At 51.9% G+C, this 15,009-nt stretch overlaps 3 protein-coding genes across 10 annotated transcripts in view; 1 reads left to right on the forward strand and 2 right to left on the reverse strand.

The window, feature by feature from the left end:
• SLC25A25 (solute carrier family 25 member 25) overlaps positions 1 to 15,009 on the forward strand; it is a 100,192-nt gene that overhangs the window by 23,822 nt on the left and 61,361 nt on the right. For 6 of the 7 annotated variants that reach the window (XM_068211429.1, XM_068211430.1, XM_068211431.1 and 3 more), the window contains 2 exons: positions 38 to 188; positions 615 to 3,159. In XM_068211429.1, the coding sequence (XP_068067530.1) occupies positions 38 to 188; positions 615 to 799 (336 nt within the window). In that variant the 3' untranslated portion in view covers positions 800 to 3,159. Of the gene's footprint in view, positions 1 to 37; positions 189 to 614; positions 3,160 to 15,009 lie in introns of those variants that run through there. The other variant, XM_068211436.1, reaches the window with a different exon arrangement.
• On the reverse strand, positions 5,240 to 9,963 carry LOC137486264 (alpha-1-acid glycoprotein-like). Of its 2 annotated transcripts, none has more exons than XM_068211422.1 (6): positions 9,825 to 9,963; positions 9,173 to 9,315; positions 8,498 to 8,571; positions 7,672 to 7,782; positions 6,808 to 6,911; positions 5,240 to 5,398 (listed from the first exon to the last, which is right to left on the reverse strand). In XM_068211422.1, exons 1-6 carry the CDS (start codon positions 9,927 to 9,929, stop codon positions 5,282 to 5,284), a joined length of 654 nt encoding a protein of 217 aa, XP_068067523.1. In that variant the 5' UTR covers positions 9,930 to 9,963; the 3' UTR covers positions 5,240 to 5,281. The 2 variants fall into 2 exon arrangements, with proteins under 2 accessions (XP_068067523.1, XP_068067524.1); XM_068211423.1 differs by having other exon boundaries at positions 5,254 to 5,398; positions 6,827 to 6,911.
• LOC137486035 (alpha-1-acid glycoprotein-like) lies at positions 10,995 to 13,374 on the reverse strand. Its single transcript, XM_068210913.1, has 6 exons — positions 13,191 to 13,374; positions 12,396 to 12,538; positions 12,105 to 12,172; positions 11,719 to 11,823; positions 11,413 to 11,513; positions 10,995 to 11,207 (listed from the first exon to the last, which is right to left on the reverse strand). The coding sequence occupies exons 1-6, from the start codon at positions 13,299 to 13,301 to the stop codon at positions 11,154 to 11,156; spliced, it is 582 nt and encodes a 193-aa protein (XP_068067014.1). The 5' UTR covers positions 13,302 to 13,374; the 3' UTR covers positions 10,995 to 11,153.

Below are 15,009 nucleotides of genomic sequence, written 5' to 3' on the forward strand. Positions count from 1 at the left end.
GCCTCATCCCTGTTGACCTTGGGCTTGCTCCTTCCAGACACTAAAAAATACCTGGTTGCAACGCTACGCTGTCAACAGCGCTGACCCTGGGGTCTTTGTTCTGCTGGCCTGTGGCACCATCTCCAGCACCTGTGGACAGCTTGCCAGTTACCCACTGGCCCTTGTGAGGACACGCATGCAGGCCCAAGGTGAGAACTTTTGGAACAGTGGGAACTCCTGCCGTTGTTTTTGAGCAAGGCTAACAATTCTTTAGTGTAAGCATTGCAACAACAGCCTCAGCTGGCCCCCGCAGCTGAGCCAGGGGCTGTTTGTGATGCTGCAAGGGGACAGTGGACTTTGTGCTGCCCTTTTAACCTCTGCAGCCAAGGACCTCCAGATCCAAGGTTCTGTTTTGCTCAGGTCAGCAGTTCTGGGCTAAGGGCATCTGCAGAGCAGTTTGAGAAAATACTTGCAGTGTGGAGCACAGAATGGATAGCTGAGAAGTTAATGCAGTCCCCTACAAAGCACCTTTGCTCTGGGAGCATCTGAAAGCACGTGGATCAGTACTGCTCTTGGAAACAAAAGTGTTTTCACCACAAAGGCTGCATTATTTATTGTGGCTTTCCCTGTTGCAGCTTCTGTGGAGGGTGCTCCTGAAGTGACCATGAGAGGACTGTTCAAACACATTCTGAAGACAGAGGGAGCATTTGGGCTTTACCGGGGTCTGGCACCCAACTTCATGAAGGTGATCCCAGCTGTGAGCATCAGCTACGTGGTGTATGAAAACTTGAAGATGACTCTGGGCGTGGACTCGCGGTGACCAGGAGATGCTGAGGACTTGGAACTCTGAAATCTTGGGATGCAATCCCAAGACATATAAGCCATCTCTCATTCTGTGAATGTGTCAACACTAAGCTGACTAAGCAAAGCTGTGAAATCTCAGATTGTGAGTCAGTAAGGAAGGGGGAGGGGAGGATCTGGTGTCCTTTGCCGTCTTGCTACTCAGAGCTCCACATAAACCATCACGGGGTCCTTTTTGTTGGGCCTTTTGGGAGACCAGGAGCTGAACTCCTGGGAGATCTTAAAGTGGGAGTTGCTGAGGTCAGTTCCCAGCAGTATGACAGAGTAGCAAAGATTTGGGTTACAGGCCTGCTCTCAGCGTGTTGCCTGTACAGAGCTGTTTGCCTACAGATGAGCACCTTCTGACTTGCTGAAAGAGCTTCTTTTTTCCATTCAGAGAGCTGCTTTTTCCATTCAGTTGTTTAACTTCCTGCCCATTGTTTAAATTTGTACAAACCTTGTGTAGGAGCTGCTGCCACACCAGGCTTGTTATGTTTACAAATATTCCTTTGGGTGGGAAACATTCATGTTCTGCTTCCAAGAATTGACATGAAATGTAACTTTGATCTATACTGGTTTGGAGGGCTGGTGGGCAGTGGGTTTATCCAGCCAGGCTGAAGGTTGCTTAAGCCAGCCTGATGAAGAATTAGGATTATTTATTTTTTATAGGTTTAAGTGTGTCTCATAAACCCACTAACAAGATGCACTTACTAACAGAAGCAGCAGACTAGAGCCTGCATGCCTGTATCCTTTGCATGCCGGGATTGGCTTGTCTTATTCTCTGCAGGGGCTTGGAAAGGGGAAGGCAGGAGAGCCCTGGGCTGCCCGGCACTGTGATGCATGGCTTTAGTGAACAGCCAAAACAACTCACAGCTCCTGTGCAGCTGTGCTCCCAGCACGACATGAGAGCCCCCGCGCAGCGTTGCATGGACCTCTGAATTCCATCCTGCCTGGTGCCAAGGAGAGCTCGTGAACCTTTTCCAAACCCCGTGCCTATGCTGCTATCTTATCTCTTTAGACCTCTTGGTAGATCGATGTTCAGGTTTCCATTGGTGTGATGGAGGCCCCAAGTCAGGAATGTCTGCTGTGGGAAGGGGTGTTAGGGAGAGGGGCTGTCACTGGGAGAGGTGAGATTTCAGTCCTGAAGACATGCTTGCTTGCCTTTCAAAGGGTGCTTTTCATAAGGCTAAGGGAAAGAGATGGCTTTAAAATTTCTCTGATAGCATTATGGGCTGCTTTAGTTAATAGGATCCAGCTTCTGAGGCCTGGGAGATCCTCACCCAACTTTTAATTTTGGGTAAAATGGACCAGCGTTGCATTCCACTGTTTTACTGCTTAAAGCATATTTATTTTGTATTTATTTGAACAGAGTTATTTCAGACTATTTTTATAGGTTTGTTTAAATATTGTTACTGTGCTTGTATTTCTCCTGTTTTAAAAAGTTCTCTATTAATTCTTTTACATCACACAGCTGAGTCGTGGGGAGGGATGCTAAAGTCACTTGTGTACCTTCCCTCTGGGGCTTGAACAGCCTTTCCCACATCTGGGTTTGCTGCTGGAGGACCTCAGCCCAGAGAAATTCTGTAGCAAGAAGCCATAGGAGAGAAGGGAGCAGATGAGGAAGCAGAGCCTTGGGGAGAGGGTGCACTGTGAGGCTTGCCTTAGCTTGGAGTTGCCTCTGTGCACGGCAGAAAGGCTTTGGGTGGATGGCTGAAGTTGGGAAGTGGAAGGTCTGTGGATGTTGGATGTCACAACAGTTAATGAAGAGTGCTTGGGGGAGTTTTTAGCTAAGGGGGGAAGAGAGAAATCTCAGGGACTAAAGACAACACACATTTCCAGAGAGATGGAAGGAAACTTGCACTTGGACATGAGCTGCTACAGTTGTGTTTCAAGGCTGAATCAGCAGACCCTGCTGCTGAGCCAGTGCTCATCACATGCAAGAGGACACTGTGGAGATGTGTATGAGAAATTGGAAAAGGATTTGCTAGCACTCAAACAGCTGCTTTTTTTCTGACAGATTTTGGTGGTTTATGGGCAGTCTCCCACGTGAGACTGTGCCTTCACTTTCAGTGCTGTCAGTAGTAGCCATGTGGAAATCTAACCAACAATGGATTAGTGATATGATTTTTTTTCCACCCCCCTCTTCCTGAGACCTGTCGTAAATTCTGCAGTGGCTCCTTCCTACCAGTGTGGCCTAATGAGAATATGAATATCAGAATGCAAAAATCAATGCAAAATGACAACCATCTTTGTAGCTGTAACCACAAATTGTTATAATGCAAATCTAACTCGGATTCTTCATGTAGGGAACAGTCTGCTAATAAAGGTCTGATAAAGAGACACCATGTCTCCGTCTCTTTCTCTGTGATTTATTGGTGCTCTTTGAGGCCAGACTCTTCCTGGGCTAATTCTCACCAAGGACGCTGACTGGGAAGGATTCTCTCACTGTGAGGACCTGGGAGAACAGAATTCTTAAAAACAAAGCCAGCAAGATCAAGGCTGACGATAGTGGTGATGAGTCAGGGATGTTCAGACTCTGTTTACCTGTCTCTGAGTATTGCTGGACTTTGCTCACCTCTGCAGTATCCCTAACACTCTGTTCAGAGATGTGAATTTCCCAGAAAAAAAAAAAAAACCCTGAAAGCTCTGCAGTCCAATTATCCCTTTGAAAGAACCTGGCTTATACCATTTTCACAATAAAGGCTTTTTGTACAAGTTTTTTCATTAATAACAACCCAGCCAGGAGCTACCCTTGAAGGTCATTCGGGAGCCATAGCTGGTAGTGCAAGTGGCCTCTGATTTGGTTAACAAAACTTGCTGTGGGGGCCTGGCTGGCTTTGTTTGTTCCTTATGTCTCTTGCTGTAATCCAAGGCTTTTATTCAGCTATAAATCTACTCCTAAGGTCTGGGTTTTTGTAATCTGAGCGACAGCTCTCCTGTGGTGTCAGCTGAGATGGATCCTTGAACCGCAGCACTGGAGGCTGCTGCCAGCGTCCCCTCCGCCCCCCTGCCCTCTGGAGAGGCTGGGGAGTTAAGTTTCACATCACAAGCTGATAAAGAGGTGGATGAGGCAAGAGCTGGCTGGGTACCTGCGCCTCGAGACCTGGAGGGAACAGACTGAACTTATTTGTTATCCTGCTGGAAAGCAATCTGAGGGGAGACCTCACTCTATAATTCCCTGACACAGGAGGGTGCAGCCAGGTGGGGGTCGGGCTCTGCTCCCAGGGAACAAGGGATAGCAGGCCTCAAGCTGTGCCAGGGGAGGTTCAGATTGGACATCAGGAGGAAATTCTTCACTGAAAGATTTGTCAAGCATTGGGAGGGGCTGCCCAGGGAGGTGGTGGAGTCCCCATCCCTGGAAAGTGTCCAAGGAATTGACCGGATTGGTGCTCAGTGCTCTGGTCTGGTTGGCAAGGTGGGGATTGGTCACCTTGGAGGTCTTCTCCAACCTTATTGATTCTGTGGTCTTGTAAAATTCATTTTTGCTAAAGCAGTCACTCCAAAGGCGCTGAAATTTTGTCTGAACAGAAACAGAGCACCCTGGAGCTCCAGAGGGAGTCACAGAGCTCGCTGCTGCCTTCCCTCTGGCTTTCCTCATTCTCTTCCTTTTTAAGGAAGAGAGATATTTTCAGTGCTTAATTGTGAAGTTAGAGCTGAGACTGAATTACTCTCCCGTCATGCAGCAGCAGTCTCTTGCACACTTGTCACTCTTGTCACACTTGCCCACTTTTACAGTGGCAGTGATGGTGCTGACCCCCCTTTGGGGCTGGGATAAGGGGTGCATGAGGTGCCTGATGAGTGCAGGGGTGTACTGGAGGCACGGAGAGCAATGTCATCCTTGGCACTTCTCATCTCCAGGGTGTTGAGCTTGCTGAGAAATGAGAAATGGTGACTTTTTCTCTGAAAACTAAAAGTGCAGGCTGGGTTGGGTTAGCACCCCTTCCCTCTGGCAGGAGGATAATTTGTCAGTGTCAGACATGGTGTGCAAACCAAGCTGTGGATGGACATTATCAGGGAGCACTTGCCTGGTCCAGGGGCTTTGGGCAGGAACATCTGTCCCACCTGGCAGTCAAGCTGCTGTCAGGAGAACTGGGTGGTCCCTTTTAGCTAAGCCCCCTTTTCCTCAGGCTGTACAGTTACAGCTAAGTTTCCAGCCTTCTCTATATTCCAGTTACTCCTCAAATGCTTGTTTTGCTTATTTTAAATAGTTTATGAATGCCCTCTCCTGGCTGGTCTCTCTTACTGCTGCATTGCAGCACTGCTTTTTGGCAGATCAGTTCTCCAAGCTCAGTGCTCCAGGCTGACTCTCCCAGCACCTAGCTGGATGACACACAAGGTGAATTGGGTGTTCGTTCTCTTTTTGCAAACCCCACTTCTGAACTCTTCAGAACCCTCTGCTCTCAAAAATATTGGCACCAGATTGTATCTAATTTGAAGGAAACGTTTATTGCCCTGTGTGGGGTCAGTTCCCTGCACTCCCAGGCCAGGGAGTACCTGGAGCAGGTGATGCTGTGACTGCAGCCACAGGCTCTGGGTGTGGGCTGTTGCTGCCTTCAGCTTCTTTCACTTGACACACCTCCTGTCAAAACAACAGAAACAGGGTAAGTGAACCTGCCAAGGTGCCAGCAACTGAGAATATATTCAAGAAATAAATATTTTCCTTTCTTCTTTTAGCTGATTATGTCTAAGAAGGCTTCCCTGTGCTGGCCCAGGCACAGAAATTGCTTGCCCGGGTGCTCAGCTCCTGCTGGTGCCATTTTCCATGTCTGTGCTGGAAAGAGGAAACCAAGTTTCTGGGGCAAAGTTGGAGTATGTGTGCTCTGAAGGAAAGGGGGAACTCAGACTTTGGGGAAAATAAGTAAAAAGCTTGTGCTGCTCAGGCACTCTACATAGGTCAAGTTCTGTTATTGCCTGCAGCTGACATGGGGCTTTGTGAGTCTGCTCCTGTGCCCTGCTCACATCCACCTCCAGCCTGATGCCAAAGGCCCCAAAATTTTTTCTGTGTTTGTTTAGTTGGTTTTTACTGCTCAGGTGCAGTGATTTACTTTGGCCAGTTACTGCCAACTCCAATTGCACCAGAACTTGTAAGCACAGACTGTCCTGACTAATTCCCCTCATTCTGCCCAAATTTAAATGTGATCCAGAGACTGCAACCCCCCCCAGCCCACAGCTGCATGCAGTTAATGTAGAGGAGCTGGGCTCTGCCTCCCAGGTGCCGCTCGTTTGCTAAATGGGAGAGGAAACCTGCCCCAACCCCGGGTGCAGCCCCATTCCCAGGGTTTCACTCTCTGTCTCTGTCCTCCGTTCCCCTGAACATGTGGGACAGTTTTCAAAGCAGCCTCTTGAGGCTGGAGAAGTGTTGGGGACAATGTTGGATCCAGCCTGGTGGCTTGGAGTGGGATTTTGGGCAGCTCTGAAAACTCAGAGCCTGCTGACATGGATGAGCAGACGACCAGGACGGAGCAGCAAAGGTAAGATGTTTTTCACCTTCACTTTGCAAACAGGAGCCCCTGTCAAGCTGACTCAGGGTCTGGCTCATTTACAGGATAAAATATCTTAAATTGGGTGGCAGAGGTGAGAACTGGACCTGGTTAATGTTTTGGTGGAAAACCTGAAGGAAAAAATCCCTGGGGCCTCCTGCCCTTTCTGCAGCTTCTGGGGGCAGCTGGTCCTCGCTAGGGCGCAAAACCTGGGATTTCAAGGCAAAATCAGTAACTTCAGGGCAAAAATCTCTTGCCTATTCCCCCCCTGGCAGGGGTAGGCAGGCTGTCACCAGGGTTCCCAGTGGAGATGCTCAGGTGCAGGCATTTGCACTAGGGGTGCTATTTTAAACCTCGGTTGAAGCAAGCCTGTGATTGTTTAATCCTCTAAATAAATTCCTACACTTTGAAAATGTGTCTCCAAGAGCCCAGTTTGGCAGCTGGAGGTGCAGCCCAGGTCTTGCAGCCCTGCCTGGAGGGGGCTGTGGTGGCCCAGGGTGCTCAGTACCGTTTTCCATGGTGCGTACACGATCTGCTCTGCCCTCAGCCCCAGGCACTCGGCGTGCCGCTCAAATTCCTCCTTGTCAGCTGTGCTTATGTTCAGGCTCCGGGCTGGAGAAAGAGAAGGATTTGTCAGGTGTTAGATATGGACTGGTGGCCTCAGCACAGCCCTTTGTGCCACGTCCCTGTCCTTGCTGCCCCCCCTTCCCCACCAGCGCTTGCAGTGGATGTGGTCTGTGTGGGGGTCTCTCACCCCCACAGGGAACAACACCCCTGAACAAAACCAACCCTGGGCATCACTTGTTTAATCCTCTCCCAAACAACTCTGGTCCTGTATGCTTAAAGGGGTTGCAGGATGGTTTGATACTCCTGGGGTGTCAGGAGGGACCAAGGCAGAGTATGGAGGCAGTTTTCTGTGTCTTCAAAATCTCTTAAGCAACTGCTTTGCAGCCTGGCAGGATGATGAGGAGCCTTATCAGGGTCAAAACTGCTGCTTTATGGGTTTGTGGTTAAATCTGATCAGCTTCAGCACTGCAAAGCCACGTGCTCTGCCCTGGGAGGTAAGTACTGAAACATCACAGTTGGCTTGAAAATGTTGAGATTTTACAATGATATCGATGCTGAATTGTATTTGCTTCCTGTTCTTTGAATATTTATGGTGTAAGTGGGTTTGGTCTTTAACTCACTTTTCCTGCTCTGCCAAGAGATGTGGGGTTTAATGGGGTTTGCAAATCCCATGACCCCTGGAGTGTTGGTCTCAGGAAAGTCATTGACTGTTGGTGAAACCAAGTTGCTGTATGGTTTTAGTTGATAACTTTGTGTGTGGGTGTGCCGTGATAGCTGTAAATGACTTTAAGATGGAGTTTCATACCGTAGAGATACTGCCCCAAATACGTCCTTTCCCTCTGCATTTGGTACTGGATGAGCAAAAGGTTTTCAGAGCTCATGTTCATCAGCATCCCCTCAGTTTGCTGGGTCTTGGCTTGGAGAGAACAGACACAATAACTCAGATTTGCAGTGCTGCACCAGCAATAAACTCCAGCCCAGGTGTGGACAGTGATTCAACCTTCAGCAGCAGGTGAGTAAAATTGTCCTGAAATTGGGTAAACTTTTTGGCTCTTGGTTTATATAAATTGTATTTCTTGAAAACGGGGCTGGGGTGTGAAAGAGCCGGAGTTCCCCAGCTCCTGTCCTGCTGTTGGAATGTGCTGAATGATGTGGTGTGTTGGGACTCAGGGTATGAGGGGTCAGTGCAAACTGTGTCCCAGGGGGTCGCAATTCCCACCCTGAGACTGGCTCACCCCACTTCCTCAGCAAGGAGGAAGCAACTCAGAACAAGAGGCTTCATTAATTCACTAAAACCTGCCATGAGTGTTCCCTCCTTCCCCCAGGGGATTGTGAAATAACTTCACAAACAGGATGGTGTTCTCCTGCAGGGCAGGGAGCAGGCTGGCTCCTGGCACAGCATTACTCTGTGGGTTTAATGTGGCTGGATAGCCGGGCTGGGCTCCCTGGGGTGCCCCCGGAGCAGGAATAACCTGGGTGCCCCCGGGATTGTGGAGCTATTTGGAGCCCACCAGGCTTCAAACAGGCAGAGACTGGAATAAAATGCATAGGATAAAGCAAAACAGGGACACGGGCCCTTTGTGTGTCTCGATCCATGTGGGCTGGGTGTTAACCCTAGCCGTGCTGCTCACCGTGCTTCACCAGCGTGGCGTTACCGGCAGTGACTTCCAGGTAGGTGAGGTTGTTGGTAAAACATTGGTCCCCCCTGCAGAGAGAGGGGAAGGGGCTGATGCCGTTGTCTGGAAGGACCAGCAGAGCCCCAGCCCTGCATTCGGCACCTGCCACCTCCTCCTCAGGGTTAACTTCTCCCGCTGTTAAAATCAAGGCGTTTCTCTCGTGCCTTTGCCTGACCTCCAGTGGCAGCTCGTGGTCTCAGCCTTGCCACTGCTCCCCCACCCCTTGGTGGTCAGATGTTTTCCACCCTGAAATAACTGAAACCTCAAAGTGCTGCCCGTGTTGGCACAGAAAAACTCATCCCCTGAAATTCTGACCCTGAGGGGGAAAAACAGCTTTTGGTGCCTGGCAGAGTCAGCAACCGTGGCACAGGGACTTCTGGAAAGTTCTCCTCCCCTGCAGAGGTCTTCTCCTTGCCTGCATGGCTTGATGCCTGTGAGACCTCTGCCCTGCAAAACGGTCTGTTGAAATAAATGAGTAAATAAAGGGGATGGGCGAGGGGTTGCACAGAACAGGCAGGAGAAACTCCTTTTGGAGAAACCAATCTGGAACCGTGCTCAGGTCTTGTGCTGAAAGATTTTAGGGCTGTGGCAGGGAGGGGATGGGTTGAGGGCACAGGGACTGCATCTTACACGGCCACGTAGTGGCTGATGAGCAGCTCCTGCCCGCTGGCACCGGGCTCCAAGCGCAGGAAGGCGTGGTCGATGAGCAGCATCTCCACGCGGTGCTGGGGGAACTGGGCAGCCCCTGCCACGTACAGCCACGTCCCCAGCAGCTGTGGGGAGGGAGGGACAGGTGGTGACACTGCTGGGTTTGCAGGAGAAACCCTGAGATTTCCACCCTCCCCGCGGCAAAGTTGATAGTGCTGCTCGTTCTCTGATATTCTGCTAGGGCTCTTGCATTGGCAGCGACAAGGTGAAATATTTGCAAACGAACTGGGGGGGGGTGGAAATAATAGCTGGGTGTGGGGGTTGGGAGGGGTGCTGGCACCGGCTGTGGTGCGGCAGGGTCAGGACAGCCCGGCTTTGTCGCGGGGGATTTGCACCAGAAAATACCCAGCCCGCCCGCCTTGCTTCAAGGTCCCTGTTGGGAACCCGAGAAAACTGGGTAACTCCAGGTGAATTGGACAGCAAACGTTTCCCGTTTGCTGCGGGTGTTTCATTGCCCGCACCTCTGCAGATGTGCTGGGGGACAAGGTGGGGTCTTGCCCTTTCCCGAGGCTCAGCAGAGCACCCTGAAGCTGCCTGCAGGCGTGGGGCAGCCCGAGCCCCGCGCGTCTCCTACCTTGGAGGCCGTGGAGCTGTCGGGGCGCTGGGCTCCGCAGGGCACAGCATCGCCGGGCAGCAGCGCCGCCAGCCCCAGGATGACCGCGAGCCCGGCCGTGCCCATGGCTGTCCGAGCGCACAGACGGACGGACAGACAGACGCTGCTGGCTCCTGCAGCTCTGCTGGGAGGGGACAGGATGTGCCCGGGGCTGCCGGATCCGCACCCGTGTCGCAACCGGTGCCTTTTGGGGGCGATGCCCAGGGAAGAGCCGCGTGCTTGGCACCTGCCCCGGCCTCGGATGTGGCTGCTGGCGGCAAGTGCTGGTAGGAGTGGGCTGCTGGTGATGCAGTTACTGCATTTAAAACTTCAACCTGCCCTAAATCTGCCCGTTTTCCCCCCTGTGAGCAGCTGCCGTGGTCACCTCTCACTCTGCTGTTGAGATGTGCAGCCCTCCCAGTGCTGGTTTGGCTGCAGAACCCCCACCCCAATCTCAGGCAAAGCCCAAGGAGGCTTTGAAGAGAAGGTGCTTTTGCAGTCCTCACCAAAACTGGCCTTAAAAGCAATGCTTATGGGCCTCAGAGGTCACCCCTATCCTGTTGGACGCATCCCCTGTGCAGCTCCCTGACCCTCCCTGTCCTGCTGCTGTCCCTGTGTGGTCAGCCAGGCAGGTCTTGTTTCTCTGGCATTTTGTGTGCCTCTTCCTCTCTGGCAGCAGAACCTCCCTGAACACTTTGGTCTGGCTCTGGGTGATGGTTTTCCCCATCCTCTGCCCTTTCCCCTCCTCAGAGAGACCTGGGGAAGGTGCAGTGTCCCCTCTTGTCACCCCACCCTGCAGTGACCTCTGCACAGGCCTGTGGTGTAGATGGAGCCTTGTGGGATTTGGCTTGAAAATGGAGGGTGGGGATGTTCAGGTGCTGGGAGTGTTGTGGTGGGGGAGACTCGAGGGGGTTGGCAGGTCTGTGTGTCACCCTGATGGGTGGGTGCTCACGTCCCAGTGTCCTGAGGCTGAGAGGGTCCCCTGCCACCACAGAGCTGGCCTGAGGGATGTGCCTTTGTGCCCACTGCCACGCTTGGCCCTGGCTGGTTTTGTCTGGAGTGTTTCACATCTCTGGGTGGGTTTGGAGATGCAGAACCATGGGCAGGGCAGGCAGGAGGGTGTCCCAGAGAAGATGGAGCAGGAGCAGCCAGTGGCTGAAATGCAGGAGTTTATTTTGGGCCCAGTTGAGAACAGTGAAACTGGGTGTTTAATCCAGGAGAAAAAAACAAAACATGGATAGGATAAAGCTTCTGAGGCTGTGCTGAGCCTGGAGGAGGATGAGGATGGAGTAGCTGACCCAGTCCATGGGGTTACCCCAGCTGAGGATCTGCATTGTCTTCATCCCCGGGCAGGGGACAGGCATGCTGGGGGAGAGAGGAGATCAGCTCTTGGAGCTCCCTCACCCCAGAACCACCAGGAATGGCTGGGGTAGGAGGCTCGAGGGGGAGTGGGGATGCACAGCAGGGAAGCTGTGCTGGGGGACTAAATTTACATTTCCCCAAAGACCCCCATCCCAGCTGGGAACAGAACCTGGCCTGGGGCTCATCCACCCTGGGGAGGGGTTTGTACCTCTGTGGAAGTGTAGAACACCTCCTCCTCACTGAAGCCCAGGCACTGCAGGTGGGCTTTGAACTCCTCCATGTGCTCCTTGCTCACATTGGGTGTCCGTGCTTCAGAGAAATGGAGAAGGAGGGAAAGAAATGGAGTTTTAGAGTTGCTTTGCCCCTGCATGATTCCTGTAGTGCAGATGGGAGCTCACTACCTGTCCCCATCTTTCCCCTCTCTATATCAGGGGGAAAGGGGCTTTTTGCCCTGCTTGTGAGGACTGGAGATGTCCGTGCCCCTTGATTTGTCCCCGAGGAAGCATCTGCTCACCCGAGAGACTCAGACTTGGGAAGTCAATGTTGATGTGGTTCAGGATCAGCAGGTCTTTGTCGCTTTGGATCAGTCTGGCCATGGAAACAACCCTGTTATCAGCAACTGGAAGGTATGGAGAGAGTGAGATTTCCCCACTGGTGAGGATCCACCCCATGCTGAGGCTCATCACCTTTCATCCTTGTGACTCATCCCAGTGGGGACCACTCTGGTCCCATAGTAGTGCCACAGATATGCTGTGTGGTGAAAGAAAATTTTTCCCCGCCTCCAAGCATGATTTCAGGTGTAAAAGGCTCAGGGTGCCACATACTGGGGAGCAGAAGCAGGAGGGTTCAAGGGCTGGCTGAGTCCCTCCATCCCCATCCCATCCCACAGTGGAGCTTTACCATGTGCCATGGTGGAGTTCTGCTGAAAGACCTGGATCTTGGAGTTCTTCACCACACATGTCTCATTCCTGTGGGACAGAGAGGTCAGAGGGAACAAATATCCCCAAGCTTGTCCCAACCAAACCTGGGGGATTTGGAACATGAGCAGGACTGCAGAGCTTAAATAAATGTGGCATAGCTGCTCTCCAGCCCCGAATTTGTGGGGTGTCTCAGCCACGAGGATGACACCAGAGGGTAGAAATGCCCCTGGGGATGGGGGAGCCAGATCAGGGCATGAATCCCTGTCCTTACATTCTTATGATTTTGGTGCAGTTGAGCTCGTCCTCGTGGCTGCCCGGAGAGCAGGAAAAAGCCGCAAATGTCACTGCCCTCAGCTCTGCCAGGTGAGGGGGATACCTGGAGGCACTGGCGATGTAGAACCACTGTCCCAGGATCTGCAGAGGGGAGCAGAGTGGGGAAGGTTGGAGGGGCTGTGCCAGGTTCACTCACGGGCACCCCGTGAGTGAAAGCAAATGCTGTGACCGACGTCCCACAGCCAGGAGCAGGTGTAGGTGACTGCCCTGGCCAGGATCCAGGCTGGGTGAGCGTCTCTGGGATTTGTCCCCTTTCTGTTAAGGCAGTGCTCCAGCTCCCAGCATGGCCAGTTCTTTCTGCAATGGTGTTTCTCCTGCCCCAGGCCCGGCTGTCATTGCTTTCCTCCCATTAAAAGCTCCCAAGGGAATAAATACTGTTTATACAGTGAAGGGTTTGTGGATGGAGACTCGTGACCTGTGCCACCATCACTTGAAGGACTTAAAATAGAGTGCTGAGGCATTGGGGTGGTGTTGCCCAGCCTGGCTGGCAAGGGCATGGAAGCAGAATCCCCCAAAAGTGCCTGCTTGTGAGATTATGGGTGCAGAGCTGCAAGGTTTCACCCCTTCCCTGTGCAGCAGTCTGGATTTTTTTTAGGAAAACAACCATGGACAGGCAGTGAGATAAACACTGAGCTGCCAGTGCTCCTGCCATGACCTCCTCCCGTATCCATAAGGGCCAGAGGTGCTGATAGGAAAGGAGAGGATGGGTGCCTTGGCTGAGGGCAGGGCTTACCTGAGGGATGGTGGTGTTGTCGAAGGTGATCGGGACAAGCGGGGCACAGCTTTGGGGCTCGGTGGCCAGGGCCAGGGGCAGCCCCAGAAAGAGGGTGAGGGTGGCCAACATCTCCTGGCTGTCTAGGAGGATGCTTCTGCTCTGCCCGGCTGTTGCTCAGCTCTGTCCCTTATATAGGGCTGCCGGCACCGCTGGACATCCCCAGCACCAACGTCCCTGTTCCGCTGCTGGGCTGTTTGCTCAGGCATGAAGCAACAGCAGGTGGAGGAAATTCAACTTGCAAAATCTTGGATTTCTCCAGCACAGAAGGAGGAAACACCCCCCCCCTCACCCCAACCTAACGCTTCCCCAATGCTGGCTTTTGTTCTCGGAAACTGCAATTAATTTTGTGGGTGCCTGGCGAAGTGCTCGGCAGCTTCAGGTGTGTTTGGAGACCTTGGGGACACTGAGGGCAGCGGGACATGGCTTTCCTCCACAGGGCAAAGAAACCCTCATGGACATGGCTGGCTGGCAGCTCTAAGAGCTTTGGTCCACACTCACCTGGTTTCCCCTTGGGACACGGGCTTGCACAAGGGTTCACGTGTGCTCTTGGGAGGGCAGGTGCCATGGGGGATTCCATGGGGGATTCCATGGGGGATTCCATGGGGGATTCCATGGGGTAGGGGCCTTGGCTATGAGGCTGGGAACTCAGTGGGCTCAGACCTTTTAAAAGCTGTAAATGACAACTTCTTTAAATGCAGCATCTCCCTATTCAACAGCGCCGTACAGCTCCCCTAATGCTGGCATCGTAATTGAGTGTGGTGATTAATTAATTAGACATGTTTACTTTCACCCTGCCCTCAGCAGCTGCTTCTGGACCTGGGGCTCGGGGGGGCAGCCGGGCTTTGGTGCCAGAGCAGGGCTGGTGCCAGCACCCAGCGGTGCTGGGAAGGGGCAGAGCAGGGCTGGGCAAACACGGCTCAGCCCCTTCCCGCTGCCCCTGTCGCAACCGGCACCGGCAAGGCAGCTCCTCTGCTTTTTGTCACAAAAAAACAGGATTTTTTTTTATTTGCTTCCTTCTTTCCCTTTGCCACGCTCTTTTTTTGCCCCCTGTTGTTGCCCTCATCTTTCCCCTTTTCTCTCCCTTAGTTTTCCTCCTTCCTCCTTTCCCCCCACCCCAATTTCACCCTACATCTTCCTTTCCATTTTTTTCCTTTCCATTTTTTCTTTCCTTTTTCTTTCTGGGATCCCAATCTTGTTGTGCATTTGGCATCACAGTAAGGTTTGGGGTGTGGGTTTGTCTCCTCAGATCACTTGGGGGAACCCTTGGGAAACGGGGTATTTCTGCACCTCCTGCCTACCTAGTTTCTTTTGAAGAAAAAAAAAAAAAAAACCAAACCATTCCAGTCCTGTTCCATTGCCTCAGTTTTAAATATTTATTTAAAGTTAAAAAAAAAAAGAAAAAGAAAAGGAGAAAAAAAAAGCTTTAAGGAGAACAAATGGTAACTGCAGCCTTGAGAAAACACAAAACCAATGGCATAGGATGAGAAATGGAGTGATCTGGAGTATGGGGGGTTGCAGGGAGGCAGCGAGTGATGGGTGGTGGTGATTTTGGCCTGGGGATGAGGTATTTCTGGCAGGGGCTGCGTGGAGGGCGAGGTATTAGGGACAGATCCTGTTAACCTTTTCTGATGGTGATTGGGAACCAACCAGCAGGCAGTAGTGACAAAAAAAATACACAAGAGAGACTCACAGATAATTTTTTTCCCCTCAAAAAAATAAAATCCATAGTCCATATGAGACATGAAAACTCCAAACAGGCACTGAAGAGTTTCTGATA

Source organism: Anomalospiza imberbis, chromosome 21 (genome assembly GCF_031753505.1).
Source record: "Anomalospiza imberbis isolate Cuckoo-Finch-1a 21T00152 chromosome 21, ASM3175350v1, whole genome shotgun sequence".
Classification (NCBI taxonomy): Eukaryota; Metazoa; Chordata; class Aves; order Passeriformes; family Viduidae; genus Anomalospiza; species Anomalospiza imberbis.

What these genes read in the sequence shown, in the direction of transcription:
- LOC137486035 (XM_068210913.1), bottom strand. Translation starts at nt 13,301, where the DNA reads ATGTTGGCCACCCTCACCCTCTTTCTGGGGCTGCCCCTGGCCCTGGCC. An exon ending in ACAACACCACCATCCCTCAG is followed by an intron (nt 12,539 to 13,190) that starts GTAAGCCCTGCC and finishes TCCCCTCTGCAG; the next exon opens with ATCCTGGGACAGTGGTTCTA. An exon ending in TGCACCAAAATCATAAGAAT is followed by an intron (nt 12,173 to 12,395) that starts GTAAGGACAGGG and finishes TCTGTCCCACAG; the next exon opens with GAATGAGACATGTGTGGTGA.
- LOC137486264 (XM_068211422.1), bottom strand. Translation starts at nt 9,929, where the DNA reads ATGGGCACGGCCGGGCTCGCGGTCATCCTGGGGCTGGCGGCGCTGCTG. An exon ending in CGCCACGCTGGTGAAGCACG is followed by an intron (nt 7,783 to 8,497) that starts GTGAGCAGCACG and finishes GTTCTCTCCAAG; the next exon opens with CCAAGACCCAGCAAACTGAG. An exon ending in TTTGGGGCAGTATCTCTACG is followed by an intron (nt 6,912 to 7,671) that starts GTATGAAACTCC and finishes CTCTTTCTCCAG; the next exon opens with CCCGGAGCCTGAACATAAGC.